Source organism: Somniosus microcephalus, chromosome 22 (assembly GCF_052327205.1).
Source record: "Somniosus microcephalus isolate GS21.2 chromosome 22, FLI_Smic_1.0, whole genome shotgun sequence".
Lineage (NCBI taxonomy): Eukaryota > Metazoa > Chordata > Chondrichthyes > Squaliformes > Somniosidae > Somniosus > Somniosus microcephalus.
The window spans coordinates 42,715,855-42,733,459 of NC_141008.1; the positions used below are offsets into that span (position 1 = coordinate 42,715,855).

A 17,605-nucleotide genomic window follows, 5' to 3' on the forward strand; every position below is an offset into this window, starting at 1 on the left:
CAAACAGCCGACACAGGCACAAAGGACCAAATGATCTTCTGTACTGTATCATTCTGATATGCTAAATGGTCAAATTTAAAGATGATACCAAACCATCAGGGTCAGTTCATAAATTACACAATGAGTTGGGCAAGATAGATGTGGGTAGAACAATGGCAGATTAAATTTAATGCAGACAAGTTTAAAGTGCTACATATAGGAAGAAAAAATAGATGACACCTGTACTCCATAAATGGTGTTCAATAGCCGAGGATGAAGCTGAAAGAAACCCTAAGTGTCTTAGCAGACTCAATGTTAAACATATCCAACCAATGCAGAGCAGCTATCAACAACACTAATTGGATGTTGAACTATGTCGCAGAAACAGTAGAGTATAAATCAGGGTAGGTAATGATTAAATTTTATAGCGCTCTGGTCAGACTGCACCTTAAATACTGTCTCCAGTCCTGGTTGCCAAGAAACAAGAGGAAAAATTCAAGCAGTGGAGGCAGTGCAGAGAAGAGCCACAAGGTTAATCCTCAGTGTCAGGGGTATGAGTTATGAGAAAAAAGACTGAAGAAAATTGGGCTTTTCAGGAGCCGTCTGAGATCTTAAAGAGGTATATAAGAGTTTTAAAGGGATAGAAAACGTTAACTAAGAATATTACTTTAAATTAAACTTCAGGAACTGATCTATGGACATAAATTCAAACTAGAGAAGGGTACTTTTAGGATATCAGGAAATTCTGCTTCACACAAACAATGATCAACAAGTAGAATAAACTTTTAGATAGAGTCGTGGAGGCAAAAAACGCTGGAATCATTTAAGAAACAATTGGGTGCTACAATGGTGAGGTGGGAGAAAGGGCTTTAGGATCTTTGGACGGATGAGTCAAAGGGCTGAATTGCCTTCCTGATCCATAATTGTCAGTAATCTTGTGAAATCTCACTCAATTAGAGCGAGGTTTAGATTAAAGTGTATGTCTCACTCTGAGAAATGCACACCCACAGCAGGGCAGTGTATCTCACTTTTAACGAACAAAATCATAAATGACTCTCTTAACAATGATGACAGAAAAAAACAACCCAAAAGCTCTCAACAGGAGTTAAATTGAAGATTTTTTAAAAGTGAGGCAGTTTATAAAAACCCACTTAAACGAATGTCAGATTATTCCTTTTTAAGAATGATGTACATTAAACCTAAAACAAGTCCAGCTGAGAGTTGGCAGGTAATTCAGAACCAGCAAGAGTGAAGCGTTCTGCAAAACACATTTTAAAATAGGCGTTGATTTTAGTTCAAACACCGGTTTCATTTTTAAAATCGAAATTGTCTGCAGGCGGACACTCTTTGAGAATTAATTGGCAATGCTGTGACAGCAGCGTTGTGTTTTTTTTTGCGGGTGTGCGGTGAGGGCCTGGGCGGGCTGCCGTTGTCGGGTGAATCAGCTCGGCCTGGGGGTGGAAGCGGAGCGGGGAAGCGGCAGCTCGGCGGGCGGTCTCGTCTCCCCTCCCTTCCCCTCCCTCAGCCAGTCAGAGCCACTCGACCCGGGGGGGGTGGGGAAAGTGAGAGTGTTTAGCTAAGGCCGCGCCCGACTCGTCTCGCCTCGTAAACAAACCATCGGGATTTTAACCGCGGCTCTCGTAGGCCGAGATGTTGAGCTACGCCGCCCCGCGATCCATGGCGGCGGTGTGAGGAGAGAGAGAGATGCCGAGAGCAGCCCAGTGCCGCCGCCACCTCCTCCTTCTCTCGCTGGCTCGCAGCGCCGCCCGCCTTCATTCCCTTCGCTTGTTGTCCTGGTGCTGAGAGCAGCGGGGCTGCCGCACGGCGCTGAGTCCGCCCCAGCCCCAGTTCCTGGTGAGTCTGTGTCCAACAGCAGGAAGAGGAAGCAGCCGGTGGCGAGGCCGCGGTCTCAGGATGGTGAGTGCAGTCTCCCCGGGGTTGGGTGCGGGTGGAGAAGGGCGCCTGATTTGTGTTGTCTGGGACGCCCTAGGAAACGCGCAGGCTGCGCTGTTGTGAAGTTGGGTCTAGGCCGCTGTCTCTGTTCAACTTGAGAGTGATGTCCTTTTCTCTCCAGTTCAGTTTCAAACCTCATTTTTTGAGCAGCTCGTTTTAAATCTTCCGCCGTGGTCCATTTAAGTATCCATTTGCCTTGTTTTCTGGTTAAAATAGATGTGGGAGTTTCACAATTTTTTTGATGTTGAGAAAAGTAGAATTAAGCAGTTTTCACAATTGTTTCAAACCAAATGTACACTTAAAATGGTACGCATTATAATGCACTGCTTTAGATTCTAAATTAGTATTTTGTCTGTATTGCTGTGAAGTATTACAAAATTTATCAAAATTGACTTGATAAATTACTAGTTAAAATATATATTGTAAACTTATAATAATGTTACAGTAATAGTAAATTAAACTGCCAGTCCATGTCGTACAAATATCAGTGTTTCATACTGGGTACAATTTTTCAAATTATGCTCTTGCACAATGTGATGTAATAGAGCCCTTCAACCACAACTTCTGTTAAAGCCTCATCATGGAATCATCGAAACTTACAGCACAGAAGGAGGCCATTCGGCCCATCATGCCTGTGCTGGCTCTTTGAAAGAGCAGCCATGCTTGGTCCCATATCCCTGTTTTTTGTCTGCAAGTTCCTCATCAAGTACCTTTCCAACTCCCTTTTAAAATTTATTTACGGAATCAGCTTCCACCACCTTTTCAAGTTGAGTGTTCCAACAACTGAGTGGAAAATTTTCTCCTATTCTCTCTAGATCTTTTGCCAATGATTTTAAATCTATGACCTCTGCAATATGATTGCGAAATCATAGTGCAATTAGAGGGAAAAACAAAAGCTTGTTCTTTTGACTTCCATTATGATAGACTCTGCAGGCCTTGTAACTGATTAACAGATTATATATTAAAATATAGGAAGATGTGGGTAGAAAGGTGTATGGGTTGGCATGTGGTTTAGGGGTTCTGATAACAATGCAAGTTGCTGCACTTCAACTGTTGGAGTTAATGATTTTATTACTGCCAAATAGCACATTAGTACCTAGTTGCTATACTGTCTCTGTGGCTTCATTCTAGGTAGTTTTTAAGTGATACAAAGATGTTTTCAGAATACTTGCCATTTTCATGTAGTCTTTATCATAAGCAGGCATTTGTAAATGCTGTTTTGTATATTTGGTGTCATAGGATATGCAGCACAGAAACAGGCCATTTGACCCAACCAATCCATATCGGTGTTTATGCTCCACTCTAGCCTCCTCCTGTCTTTCCTCATCTATCTCTTATCAGCAGAACCCTCTATTCCCTTCTCCCTCATGCTTATCTAGCCTCCCCTTAAATAGTATCTCTACTATTCACTTCAACCACTCCCTGTGATAGTGAGTTCCACATTCTCACCACGCTCTGGGTAAAGAAGTTTCTTCTGAATTCCCCATTTGATTTCTTGGTGACTATCTTACATTGATGGTCTCTAGTTTTGCTCTTCCCCACAAGTGGAAGCACTCTCTGTATCTACTCATAATTTTAAAGACCTCTATTAGGTCAGTCTTCTCTTTTTAAGAGAAAAGAGACCCAGCCTGTTCATCCTTTCTTGATCGGTGTACCCTCGCATTTCTGGTATCATCCTTGTAAATGTTTTTTGCACCCTCTCTAGTGCCTCTATATCCTTTTTTATACTATGGCAACCAGAATTGTACACAGTACTCCCCAAGTGTGGTCTAATCAAGGTTTGATACAAGTTTAGCATAACTTCTCTACTTTTCAGTTCAATCCCTCTGGAAATAAACCCTGGTGCTTAGTTTTTTTATGGCCTTGTTAACTTGTGTCGCTCCTTTCATTGATTTGTGCATTTGTACTCCCAGATCCCTTTGCTCTTCTACCCTGTGAAGGAATATGCCATATTCAGAAAAATACACCATTCAATTAAATATTTTGGCTTTAAAACATGACATACTGGGTTTGAAAATCTGGAAGCCTCAACAATCTAAAGCTGTGAACAGCATACAGGCTTTTGAGATAAGATAAGTTGTTGACACTGAGACAATAGCCTTATTGAAGTAAGAAGGTTGGAGGTTCTTAACAGTCTGAAGCTTTGGAAAGAACACAATAGCCATACCCAGTTAAAGTGTTCTAAACCAACACTTCGGAAAGAAACGCAGAACATTAAAGAAACATATGCCATTGTAAAAATTACATCAAGTAAAAAGAAACGCCTGCTGTCAAATCGTTTTTATGTTCAACTTAGAACACAGGAGACACGAGTCTGTGGTGATTAAGAATTGCATAGATCATCCTAAGTGAGGTGTTCTAAATGCAAAAGATACAAACAGGAGACTTTGATAAGAATGACATCAAATAGATGCACCTGTTACAACTGTTTTTCATAAGTTTTGAACATCTAAAGGTAGAGACACAAGTCTGCTTGCTACCAGCTGAACTGACTAAGAATAGAAGGGGTCAACAGAAAAATGACTAGAGATAATTAGCTTACATCAGCAGAAAACTTCAAAGGATATACCGCTGCAGAAAGGGTATAAAAAATTGGACTTTCAAATGGGAAGATAGATTCGCTGTGAAGGGGCAAAGCGATTCTCAGGCTTCAGAGGCAAGCTCTGCAAGTCTTCAACTCTTTGTATCTCGGAGATCAAGGTACTTGTATTTGATTTTGGTGGATATCCTGGAATAAGACTTAAGAAATGTAACGAAGTTAAGATTTAAGTATCTCTGATAAGATTGTAAAAGCTTTTTATATTTGAAACTGTTAATGTTGTGATTGAAATACTTACTGAAATTACATGTCGGTTCTTTAATAAATGTATATTTTTTTAGAATTGTCTCAGTACTTCTGTATCAAACTCGCAAACTCAATCTCTGTACACTCTTTTTGGTGAGGAGTTGCAGAATTCTGGGGGAGTTTTCCGGACCCTCATAATATCCGGAAGGTTACAGTCTAGCTAAACTTATTACAAGTGCTATCTGGAGGACAATAACATCTTCAGGCTGTTCCTTTCCTTTAGGAAGAGATAGTCTGGACCTTTAGACCCAATTAAGCGCCTTTAGGATTCGGCTACCTCTAACTTTAGTTGAAATTGAACGTCTGGGGAATACGCCTGATCCGGGGTAGCCCGAAAAGGGCTAGGACTAGTAACAATCCTTTCAACCCCACTTAGATTCATATTTTCCAAGTAATATGTGACCTCCCTATTTTTCTTTACAAAATGTAATACCCCACATTTATCTGTGTTGAATTTAATTTGCCAATTATATGCCCATTCTTTAAGTTTATTAATGTCGTCTTGTAATTTGTTGCAGTCCTCCTCAGTATTGACTCTTTCTCCCCCCCCCCCCCCCCCCCCCCCCAATCCTAATTTGGTGTCATCTGCAAATTTAGAAATTGTGTTTTTGATTCCAAAGACCCTTGTCTACTCTACTCTCTCTGTTACCGCTTCAAAAAATTCAGTGAGGTTGGTCAAGCAAGACTCCCCCTTTTGAAATCCATGCTGACTATTCATTGTTATATTTTTGGATTTTAGATGTTCTTTAGTAGGGATTCCATTATTTTTCCTACCGCTGATGTTAAGCTGATGTCCTGCTTTTTTAAATGTGCTACATTAATGTGAGCTCCTCCCAAACAAGAATATGGTTTGTGAGCCCCAGCAAGCTGTTCAAAGCAGTGCAGTATTCGTGCATCATTACTGGTACTGTCAAACTTCAATAACCACCAACCAAATTTAGGGTACGTTTATGTTAAAGTTGTTTCTGCTATACACTGATCCTGACGTTCTAGCATAAACCACGAGTCAGGACCTGTTCTAAATCTACAGGGATGTAGTGGGAGACATCTAGGAGGGGGTGGTTTCATATCATTTTTGATTTACCATCACATGGAGTATAACTCCAGTGTGGCCTCAAACAAGATTTTAAAAGTGCCCATGGGATCCTGTGGATGCCCTGAAGACTTTTGAAACTTGCCTGCAGTTAATTTTAATGTTTAGGCAGTGTGGCCGCTGCCACCTGCACACTCTAAACCTTTCATTTTTAATAACTGGGAGATGAGCACTATGTGCAGAGCTCTCCTCTGGGCATGAGATTCGAAGTTCCAGCCAGGCAGTGTAAAAAGGCTGGCTGGAATCGTACCTTGTGGGAAGAGACTTCAGTTAGTGTTTTCATGCTTTCCTTAACATTCTTTTTGTAAAGATTTGATATTTGGTTACATTAATAACTTTTAATCTCTATCTCTGTGCATTTCCACTTGTCTGCTTAATTTATGGTGGAGCATTTCCTTTTAAATCTAGACTAAAATGTCTGTCTGGTCTGATAAATTTGCCTTTGCAATTCTAATTTCATGCAATAATGTTATGTGCATGGTTAAAAAAAAAAATCCAACCGTTCTCTCTAGGATGTGAGTTCAAATGCAGCCAGGGTGGATGAGCTGGATTGAAGTTGTTTTATACTTTATGTTGCCTGTAAGGACACTGCGTGAAATAAGTTCAAGTTTTGACCCAACAATTACTGTGCGCTGGTTTAAAGTACAAATCCGTCTAATTTCACGCAAGTTGTTTCCCTATCTTTTCCATGTATCCTTTTGTAATGCTTTTCAAATGTCTAGCTAATTTAATTTTAAATGATCCTTTCTGTGCAAAAAAAATCTTATAACATTCCTCTGTTCTTTTAGTGATGATCCTTAGCCTTCCGCCCCCCCCGCACCGATTCATGAACCAGCAGAGATAACCTTTCACTGTTCATCCTCTTTCAGAATTTTGAAAACTCCTATTATGACCCCCTTTTATCCTTCTCTATGCCAGTGAGAAAAGTCTCTTTTAAGCGTTTCATAACTAACTTCTCATTCCCAATATCATTGTAATGATTCTTCATTGTATCCTTTCTATGGTGCTAATATCCTCTCTATAATAGTGCCCAGAACAGTCCACAGAATTCCAACTGTGGCTTAACCAATATCTGGCACAAATTCAACTCTGCAATACCTCTATGTATAAAATACCATTTGCCTTTTTATAATCTTTTCTGCCTGCGCTCCCATCTTTATCTATATATTTTCACCCCTGGATGTCGGTGTTCACCACTCTAAAGTCTTACCATTTAAGTATATACTGTGTTTCCTTTTGTTGTTTTATTCCCCAAAATGTACAGCACTTTTCTGTGCATTGAATTGTATCTGTTTGCAATCTCCTGCATTCGTTCTGAAGATTTGCTGTGCCCACTAATTTGGTATCTGCAAAGTTCACACCATTTCCCCTTTTGCCTGTTTATATATAAATAGAAAACAACACAGATCCCTTGGGCACACCATTCCTCACATCCCACCAATCTGAAGAAACATCCCATCACTACTTCTTTTTGCTTTTGTCCTCTAGCCATCCTTCATGTGCATGCACTGCAAGTCTCCAGTTCTATGTGCCTTAATGTTTGGAACAGGCACCTTGTGTTAACTTACTAAATGCCTTCTGATATTCCATGCATGCAAACAATATCCAATGCATTTTCTTCATACACCTTGATTTTCTCACAAAAATCCATTAAATCAGTCAAAGCTGTGGTTAAGAGTAGAAAGAGCTTTACTGTGCATCTGAATGTCTCTGATAGTACCAAGATGAAAAATGTTCCTCCGCATAGGCATTCCTGAGCTAATGAGTATAAACATTTCCCAAAAAATATAAATTAAGGTGAAGAATGCTGTCATTCATATTAGTGGGATGATTTTTTGCAGTTGTTTTTAACTTGAGCACATACATTTTCAGGTCATGCTTTTCCTGCTAGTAACTAAAGGTTTCTGACCCTAAGCTACCAATTTGGAATGGCTAATTAACAACAACAACTTGCATTTATATAGCTCCTTTTAATGTGGCAAAACGTCCCAAGGTGCTTAACATGAGCCTTATCAATAAAAAATTAAAAAAAAATTGCTAGAGCCACAGAAGGAGATAGCAGGTGACCAAAAGCTTGGTCAAAGAGGTAGATTTTAAGGAGAATCTTAAATGAGGAGAGAGGCGGAGAGGTTTAGGGAGGGAATTCCAGAGCTTGGGGCCAAGGCAGCTGAAAGCATGGCGCCATTGGTGGAGTGATTAAAATCGGGGATGCTCAAGAGGCCAGATTTGGAGGAACGCAGAGATCTCGAAGGCTTGTAGGACTGGAGGAGGTTAGAGATGGGGAGGGGTGAGGCTATGGAGGGATTTGAAAATAAGGATGAAAATTTTAAAGTTGAGGTGTTGGTGGACAGGTAGCCAGTGTAGGTCAGCAAGGACAGGGAGAGTGGGACTTGGTGTGAGTTAGGAGACGGGCAGCAGAGTTTTGGGTGAGCACAAGTTTATGGAGGGTGGAAGATGGGAGGCCGGCCAGGAGAGGATTGGAATAGTCGAGTCTAGAGGTAACAAAGGCATGGATGAGAATTTCATCAACAGATGAGCTGAGACGTCGGGTGATACGGAGGTGGAAGTATGCAGTCTTGGTGATGGAGCGGATATATTGTCAGAAGCTCATCTCTGGGTCAAGCACAGCACCAAGGTTGCAAACGGTCCGGCTCAGCTTCAGACAGTTGCCAGGAAGAGGATGGAAACGGTAGTCGGGGAACGGAGTTTGTGGCGGGGTCCAAAGACAATGGCTTCAGTCTTCCCAATAATTAGTTAAAATTAATGCCAATGATAGTTGTGTCTCAAGTTATATGTTGCAGCAGTTTGAAAACAATCTGCAATTAGTGTCATTAAGGTTATTTAGTCTCTATAGGAACATGCTATGGGAAATAAAAATCATGTCTCAAAAATACACTTCCATGTTGTACAATATGGTTCCTTTGTATGTGATGCTCAATTTATCAGCTCAAATTGCTCCCACCATTATTTACAAAATGTGCCCACCAATGCTATAGTTCAAGTTGCTTTCTGCAGACGCAACCCAAGTTTGAAATGGCATTTATGATGGTACTGCAGAACATTTATGCTGTTCAAGTGGGCATAGTATGAACGTTTAACTATCCTTCAGTTATGTTTAACTGAAATCCCAATTGCAGCACTGCTATTCAACATTCCTGTACTTATGTTAAGATTCACTGATGTAATATTTTAGTATTTATGACGCTTGGCCTTTATCATGAAGATCTGAAGTAAAAAGTAATTGATATTTAAACTCCTTTTTATTCTATTATTTTTCTTTAATCTTTATTTGTTTCCTTTTTCTGAAGAGGAATTTAGTATATATTAAGATCTCAAGTAATTTAGTGATTAAACGGAATGCGATTTCCCAATATGTTTTTAAAAATCTTCAAATCCCATTAAATAAAAATTGAATTTGACTCATTCAGTCACTAAGCCAGTGGTGCTGATTATAGAAACAGTGGGTGGAATGATTACAAGACATTCTCTGAAGAGTTATGTAATGTAAACCTTGGTCTTTTTGTTTTCTGCCTGAACCCAACTGAAATTGTCTAACAGGAAAAATATGAATAGACATTTGGGAAAAATATTTTTAATTAAATGCATTTCCTCTAGAAACATTGGCCTGTAATTTTCGATCCCTACGGGTGTGTATGAGCTGCGAAGCGCATGCGCTGAAAACCGGCACTTCCGATCTGTCAAGAATCCTCTTGACTGATCGGACACCTACCCTGGAAAAGGGCCTCTGCGGGGGGGACAGTTCTGCTTCCTGCAGAACCTCCGTCCGCTGAAAACACTTAAAAATCTTAGGCCTGGTAAAAGCAAGCGTAAGGCCTGCTTTTACCAGCATAATTCAAAAAAGGTAAGTTTATTTTTAGCCCCATTTAATTTAATGTAATTTTAACTCATTTTAAAAATGTATGGCTTAAAAAATTATTGAATGTTTTGATGTCTTTTTTCAGTGATCTCCACGTGATCCCAGGGACGCTTGTGAACCGCCTGTGGCCCTGGGATACCTGGGCCTCTGTGCATGCACGCACACCAGGAGAGGTCCAGGAGCGGAAATGGCTGGACCTCGGGAGCCCTCCGGTAAAGGATTTGATTTTTTCCCGATAGGAGGCACCCGCATGCAGGAAGCCTTCTATCGGAAATTACGGGCCATTAAAATGAAAATTCTCATTGTTGCCACTCCCAAGACCTTTTTACCAATTTATAATGTATTGATTTTGACCGTCCAAATGGATCAAAAGACTGGGAGACCAGAAATACTGGATCTCAAAACTGGTTTTGTTTTGACAGGCGCAGTGCAATATCCACTCTCAGAAATGACACCCCAGTTACCCCATTCTGCAAGTTTTCAGGGGTTACTGAGAACGAACTGTTTTAAAGTTTGGCTACTGATTAAAGAAAAGTACTGAAGACACTTGAGGATATCTGCCGAATCCCTCTTTTAATATCAGAAGGTGTAACTGCAGAGAGCTGTGCCACAGTACATTGCAGAAAACTTGTCTTTTTTTAATATCCTGTTTCCTGCTATATTTTGGTAATCTGTAGCTGAACAAAACTGAAAGCAAGTTTGGAACACAGTTAATAAATTAGTTACTAAAGGCTTAAGAGAACTTTTTTTTTAAAAAGCTTTCATTTTAAGTATCCAGGGAGTGATAAAACTTGCATCTTAATCACTTCAGAATTATACCTTTAAATGTTAAAAGTTGGCATTGATTAAAACTTTGTCGTCACATTAATAAAATGCGTTATAAAATCTATTAAAACGCCATTTTAAATCTACATTACAAATCCAGTATGGCAATTTTTGTTGCTCCAGCAAGCTGAAGCTGTCTTGTGGTAAATTGTAAATAATGGAGATATAAAAATATACCTTTGTATTTCTCCTGACATGAGCAATGTTTCCTCTAAAAAAAATTTTCTCTGCATGGTCCCTTTTAAATTTGCTGGTGGTTGCGCAATTCTTATTGGTAGCTTTATTTGATATATAAAAAATGGTTTCCTTTGTTCCTAGTTGAACTTAAAAATATACCAAGGGTAAATCTCCAGTAGTGTGCCCTCAATTTACCAATTCTGAAACTAGCCAAAAGTGGGAGATTCCATGGGGGAATAAATAAATAACCTCATTGTTGAGGGACTCATCTCGGGCCCAGTATTAATAAATATTAGCAAAAGGTTGCTTCTGTTTATTTTTTGTATTCAGGGAGGAATAGATATGTTCTGTTCTATTTGTCTTTGCTTCAGTTTATCTGTTAATAAGCCTGTTGCATAATTTATAGCCTAAGTTACTGTCTGAAGTCAGTACAATAAACATCAGTCTCGGAGATCATGAGAAGGCTCCTGACCTATCCCGTAAGCTAAATAGTGCTACGGGTTTCTTTTCAGTACCTTGCCTCGCTATGTTATCGGATATTGGCTGTATGGAGGCACACATAGAGAGGGAGGACTTGTTTACTGGAGTAGTTTTTGGCGCTAAACACAAGAGAAATCTAGGTAAAAGGAGAGAGAAGGATAAACTGGAGAACAGTTAACCTACAATAAAAACAGAAAATGCTGGAAATACTTGGCAGTTCTGATCAAAGATCATCGATCTGAAACGTTAACTGTTTCTCTCTCTGCAGATGCTGCCTGACCTGAGTATTTCCAGCATTTTCTGTTTTATTTCAGATTTCCAGCATCCGCAGTACTTTGCAACAGTTATTTCTCTTTAAATAATTCTTGATAAGATTACTTAAGCAGTTTAAGTAAAGGGGAAAAGTTAAATATTTGGGATTCTGTTGGTTTAAGAAGAGTAAAACAAGGTTACACTGCAGTAGGAGTAAATTGGCACAGCAGGCAGTGGAAACCAGTTTTCTAACCAATCAGCAGGGGTGACTCATTTGGCTGTAAACAAACAAACAGTATAAAAAGACCAGTCCTAGTGCGAGCAAGCACTGAGAGTCAGTCATCAAAGAGTGCTGTGAGTTTGGGTAAGTGGGGTGTTAGGTGCTCTTTTCAAACTTTAACTCTGTGGGTTGTAGTTAATAAGGCCTTTCTGGTGCAGAGTGACTGTTGGTAAACCATTAAACTGGTGTAACTAGAGGGATTGATTTAATTTAAATCCAATTAATTAAAAGGGATACTAGCATCTAAAATCGGGCAGAGGGTGTCCATAACTAACTAACATTTTTTATTAATTACATAGAATGGAGCAGGTGATGTGTTACTGTTGCGAGATGTGGGAGCCGGTGAACCCCATTGAGGCTCACGGTGATTATGTCTGTGATAAGTGTCTGCTGCTACAGGAACTCCAGCTCCGTGTTGATGAGCTGGAGCCTGAGCTTCAGACACTGTGACACATCAGGGAGGGGGAGAAGTACCTGGACTCTGTGTATCAGGAGGTGGTCACACCTATGAAGTTAATTAATTCAGATGTAGCCCATGGTCACGGACAGGACAGTGTGACTACGAGTGAGGCAGGTACGGGGATCCAGGAGGTAGAGCTGGAGGAGCCGCAGCCCTTGCTCTTGTGCAACAGGTTCGAGGTTCTTACTCACTGTGGGGACGGGAGCAGGGACTGCAGGGAGGATGAGCAACCTGGCCACAGCACCGTGGAACAGGGGGCCATTCAAGAGGGGGGAGTAAATAGAAATGTTGTAGTGGTAGGGGATAGTATTATTAGGGGGATAGATAGAGTTCTCTGCAGCCGAGAGCGAGAGTCCCGAAGGCTGTGTTGCCTACCCGGTGCCAGGGTTAAGGACATCTCCTCTGGGCTGGAAAGAAACTTGCAGTGGGAGGGGGTGGACCCAGTTGTCATGGTCCACGTTGGTACAAACGACGTAGATAGGACTAGGAAGCTGGTTCTGTTAAAGGAGTATGAGCAGCTAGGGGTCAAATTAAAAAACAGAACCACAAGGGAAATAATCTCTGGATTATTACCTGAGCCACGAGCAAATTTGGCTAGTACAAATAAAATTAGAGCGCTAAATGCGTGGCTCAAAGACTAGTGTGGGAGAAATGGGTTTTGCTTCCTGGGGCACTGGCACCAGTACTGGGGCAGGAGGGAGCTGTTCCGTTGGGACGGGCTTCACTTGGCCAGTGCTGGGACTAGAGTCCTGGCGGATCATATAACTAGGGCTGTAAACTAACTAGTGGGGGGGGAGGTTCCTAGAGAGCAAATAATAAAAATGACAACAGAGAAGGTCATAGACTTAGGTAGCAGTGGGGAAATTAAAAACCAGAGCGTGTCAGGCAGGGGCAGAAGGTATGGAGTAAAAGGTAAAGTAATAAAAAGGGCAAAAGCAGGAACTAAGTGTCACAAAACATATTTGAAAGTTCTCTATCTGAATGCACGTAGCATTCGTAACAAAATAGACGAGTTAATGGCACAAATAACTACATATGGGTATGATCTTGTGGCCATTACAGAAACATGGCTGCAGGGTGACAATGCCTGGGAATTAAACATACCAGGTTATTTAACGATCAGGAAGGACAGGCAGGAAGGAAGGGGAGGTGGGATGGCTATGTTAATAAAGGAAGGAATCACTGTAATACAGAGAAATGATATTGGGTCAAAAGATCAGGATAATGAAACAGTTTGGGTGGAGGTAAGGAATAATAAGGGGAAAAAAACACTACTGGGCGTAGTCTATAGGCCTCCGAACAGTTGCAACTCTGTTGGACGGAGTATCAATCAGGAAATAGTTGAGGCTTGAAATAAGGGAACATCTATAATTATGGGGGATTTTAACTATCATATTAATTGGACAAATCAAATTGGGCAGGGCTGCCTTGAGGATGAGTTCATTGAGTGTATTAGGGATGGGTTTCTTGAGCAGTATGTAACTGAACCGACCAGGGGGCAAGCAACCTTCGATCTGGTCCTGTGTAACGAGACAGGATTAATTAAAAATGTCCTAGTGAAGGATCCCCTTGGAATGAGTGACCATAACATGGTTGAATTCCATATTCAATTAGAGGGTGAGAAGGTTGGATCTCAAACAAGCGTGCTAAGCTTGAATAAAGGAGACTATGAAGGTATGAGAGCGGAATTGAGTAGAGTGGATTGGGAAAATAGATTAAAGGGTAAGACGATACATGATCAGTGGTGTACATTTAAGGAGTTATTTTACAACTTCCAAAAAATATATATTCCACTGAGAAGAAAAGACAGCCATCTGTGGCTAAGTAAAGAAATTAAGGATAGTATTCGACTAAAAACAAGGGCATATAAGGTAGCCAAATCTAGTGGGAGGATAGAGGATTGGGAAAACTTTAAAAGACAGCAAAAAATAACAAAAAGATTGATTAAGAAAGGGAAGATAGATTATGAAAGTAAATTAGCAAAAAATATAAAAACATAGTGTAAGAGTTTTTATAGTTATATAAAAAGAAAAAGGGTGGCTAAAGTAAATGTTGGTACCTTAGAGGATGAGACCGGGAAATTAATGGTGGGAAATATGGAGATGGCAAAAACACTGAATGAATATTTTGTATCAGTCTTTACAGTAGAAGACACTAAGAATATCCCAACACTGGACAAACAGGGGGCTATAGGGGGGGAGGAGCTAAACACGATCAAAATCACTAAGGAAGTGGTACTCGGTAAAATAATGGACTCAAGGCGGATAAATCACCTGGACCTGATGGCTTACATCCTAGGGTCTTGAGGGAAGTGGCGGTAGGGATTGTGGATGCATTGGTGGTAATTTTCCAAAACTCCCTGGACTCAGCAAAGGTCCCGGCAGACTGGAAAACTGCTAATGTAACACCCTTATTTAAAAAGGGCAGTAGACAGAAGGCTGGAAACTATAGACCGGTTAGCCTAACATCTGTGGTAGGTAAAATTTTGGAGTCCATTATTAAGGAGACAGTAACAGGACATTTGGATAATCATAATTTAATAGGACAAAGTCAGCATGGTTTTATGAAGGGGAAGTCATGTTTGACAAATTTGCTGGAGTTCTTGAGGAAGTAACATATAGGGTGGATAAAGGGGAACCAGTGGACGTAGTGTATTTAGACTTCCAAAAGGCATTTGACAAGGTGCCACACAAGATTATTGCTTAAGATTAAAAAAATCATGGGATTGGGGGTAATATTCTGGCATGGATAGAGGATTGGCTATCTAACAGAAGGCAGAGAGTTGGGATAAATGGTTCATTCTCAGACTGGCAATCAGTAACTGCAGCATGAATCGGCTTAACACAAAATTCTTGACGCGTCTATATGAATTGAACAATTGCCTTCTCCTCTGCTTTGAGCAGCAGGGATGTGGGTAGGGCAGTGCTGATTTGTTCTTTTAAATCGGCAAAAAGCCTGAACATCTGACAAGACAGCGTCATCTCCTTCAATCTGAGCAATTGCAGATGCTACTGGTGAGAGTAGCTTAAGGCTGCTAACCACTCTCTCCCAAAACACATCAGCCAGCAGTATTTTCTTGATGGTGGTTTCCATATCCCCAGACTGGGATATTGCCATTTCTTGCAGCGACTCCTTACCCCTCCAAAAGGCTGTTGTACATTATGACACTGCCACCCCATCTAGTATTGCTGGGCAGCTTCAGTGTGGTGTTCTTGTTCTGTCGTTTGCTTGGAGTTGTAGGTTGCTGCAACTACCTGTTTTCCCCTGACATACTTAACAACTTGCTTGGCTCTCTTGTACAGTGTTTCCATGGTTCTCAAACCCATGATGTCCTTGAGGAGCAGGTTGAGCCCATGAGCTGCGCACCCAATAGACGTAATATGAGGGTAGGCCTCCTCCACTTGAGCCCAAGCAGCCTTCATATTCGCAGCATTGTCAGTAACTACTGCAAAGACCTTTTTGTGATCCAAGATCGTTGATGACCGCTTTCAGCTCATCAGCAATGTATGTGCCTGTGTGTCTGTTGTCCTTCGTGTCTGTGCTCTTGAAGAACACTGGGAGAGGAGTGGAGATGATGTAGTTTATGATGCTCTCCCCTCGTACATTTGACCACCCATCTGAGATAACTGCAACACAGTCTGCCATCTCTATATTGTTTCTTTGAGTTTTCCTTGGACTCTGTTATACTCAGCCTCCAGCAAATAAGTAGACAAAGCATGTCTGGCGGGAGGACAGTATGCAGGGCGAATAACATAGAAAAATCTCTTCCAGTACACATTGGCTGTGATCATGAGGGGTGAGCCTGTCGCATATACAGCTCAAGCAAGGCACTCATCTGCATTCTTCTGGCTATGGTTATCCATTGTATCAAAGAACCTTCCAAGTGGGCCAGGAGTTGCTGATGATAAGGAGCCTGATGCTGAATGTGAACCATCATCTTCTTGAATGGAAGCAGAGGAACTCTGGGCTGACTACTGTGAGCTTTGAGTGAAGTTGTTACATTTGGATAAATGCTGCTGCATCTTTGTGGCATTCTTTACATATGGCTTTGTACAGTGTTTGCATGTGTACACAGTCTTTCCATCTTTAATGCCTGGGGTAAAATGCTTCCACACATCCGACGGTAAACGTGGCATTGTTCTATGCAGAGAAATAAAGGGCATTCGTCTGTGTCGAACTGCGGTCGATCAGCACGATTGCAACAGGGTGAGTAAATTTTTCCTGACGCTCCATGTGATGGAAGCATGACCTGTGCACGCACGACGCTACATCACCAATAGAGGGAGCTAATCGCTTATCCACTTATCCAACCAATCAGGACACATTTGTTCACAGTCACACACAAAACTTGTAATTATTAAAACAAGCAAGAAAGAAGATAAACATATATTGATTAAGAAATACCTTAATAATTAAGATTCCATCTGTTAGTAATTTTGAGAGGACCTGTGGGGGGGGAAAAAAATGAAAGATACAAAAAAAAACTATTATGCTAGCATGTGCTTTTTTGGGCAAAATTCCCAAGCTAAACTTCCCGTGGAAAATTTCCGGAAATTTACCGGAAACTTTCCACCCCTTCGTGACCCTACTCATATCTGAGCTGACTTTCAGGTCCCACACAGTTAGCACCAATTTTTACCTACCCAACATTACCACCTCCTACCTTATCGCTGTTGCTGAAACATTTATCTGTTTTCATTAGCTCCAAGTTTGATTACTCCAGTGTTCTTTCTCTTTGCTGACTTCACAAATTGCAGCTTGTCAAAAACTCTACTGCCTATGAACAATGAGATACAGGAAACTTTCTGGTATCCGGCACTGACGGGACCGAGCTGGTGCCGTACCATCAAAACTGCCGTCGAAACCAGCGCTAATGTTAAAACTTTTGAGCTTTTGAGCTCCGTGTGAATCAACAAACCCTGTTGCTTAACTTCAAAACAGTCGGCCGCAGCTTAAAAGCGTCTCTAGCTAAGCAACCGCTTTAGCTAGACCTTGCAGAGCCTGACTGGGGGGAAAAAAAAGCAACGAGAAGTTTAAAAAAAACTTTATAGGAAACGGCTCCTGAATTTTGCCGGTAGATAGAGCTTTCCGGACATTTAACCTCCGGTTAAACGAAAGTTTCCTGTACTATGTTTATTTCCTTATTTGGCCTGTATTTGCCAACTTTCACTGGCTTCCTATCTGCCAAACATCAACTTCAAAATATTTATGGATTGGGGTCCAGAAACCTGGCAGGGAGTCGAGTCACTTGAATAAAAGCTGGTGGCAGCAGAAGGCGAGCAGTTGTGCCTTGGGGCTAATATTTATCCCTCAATCAACATAACAAAAACATTATCTGGTCATTGCTGTTTGTGGGAGCTTGCTGAGCGTAAATTGGCTACCGC

At 41.1% G+C, this 17,605-nt stretch overlaps 1 protein-coding gene across 2 annotated transcripts in view; it reads left to right on the forward strand.

The window, feature by feature from the left end:
- Positions 1-474: 474 nt before the first annotated feature.
- The window catches only part of tmem248 (transmembrane protein 248), a 38,383-nt gene continuing 21,252 nt past the window's right edge, over positions 475-17,605 (forward strand). Inside the window, exon 1 of one of the 2 annotated variants that reach the window (XM_085964526.1) lies at positions 475-598. Coding sequence is in view for 1 of the 2 variants with exons in the window: in XM_085964525.1 (XP_085820651.1) it covers positions 1,894-1,896 (3 nt within the window). In the remaining variant the exon portion in view is untranslated. Of the gene's footprint in view, positions 599-1,379; positions 1,897-17,605 lie in introns of those variants that run through there. The other variant, XM_085964525.1, reaches the window with a different exon arrangement.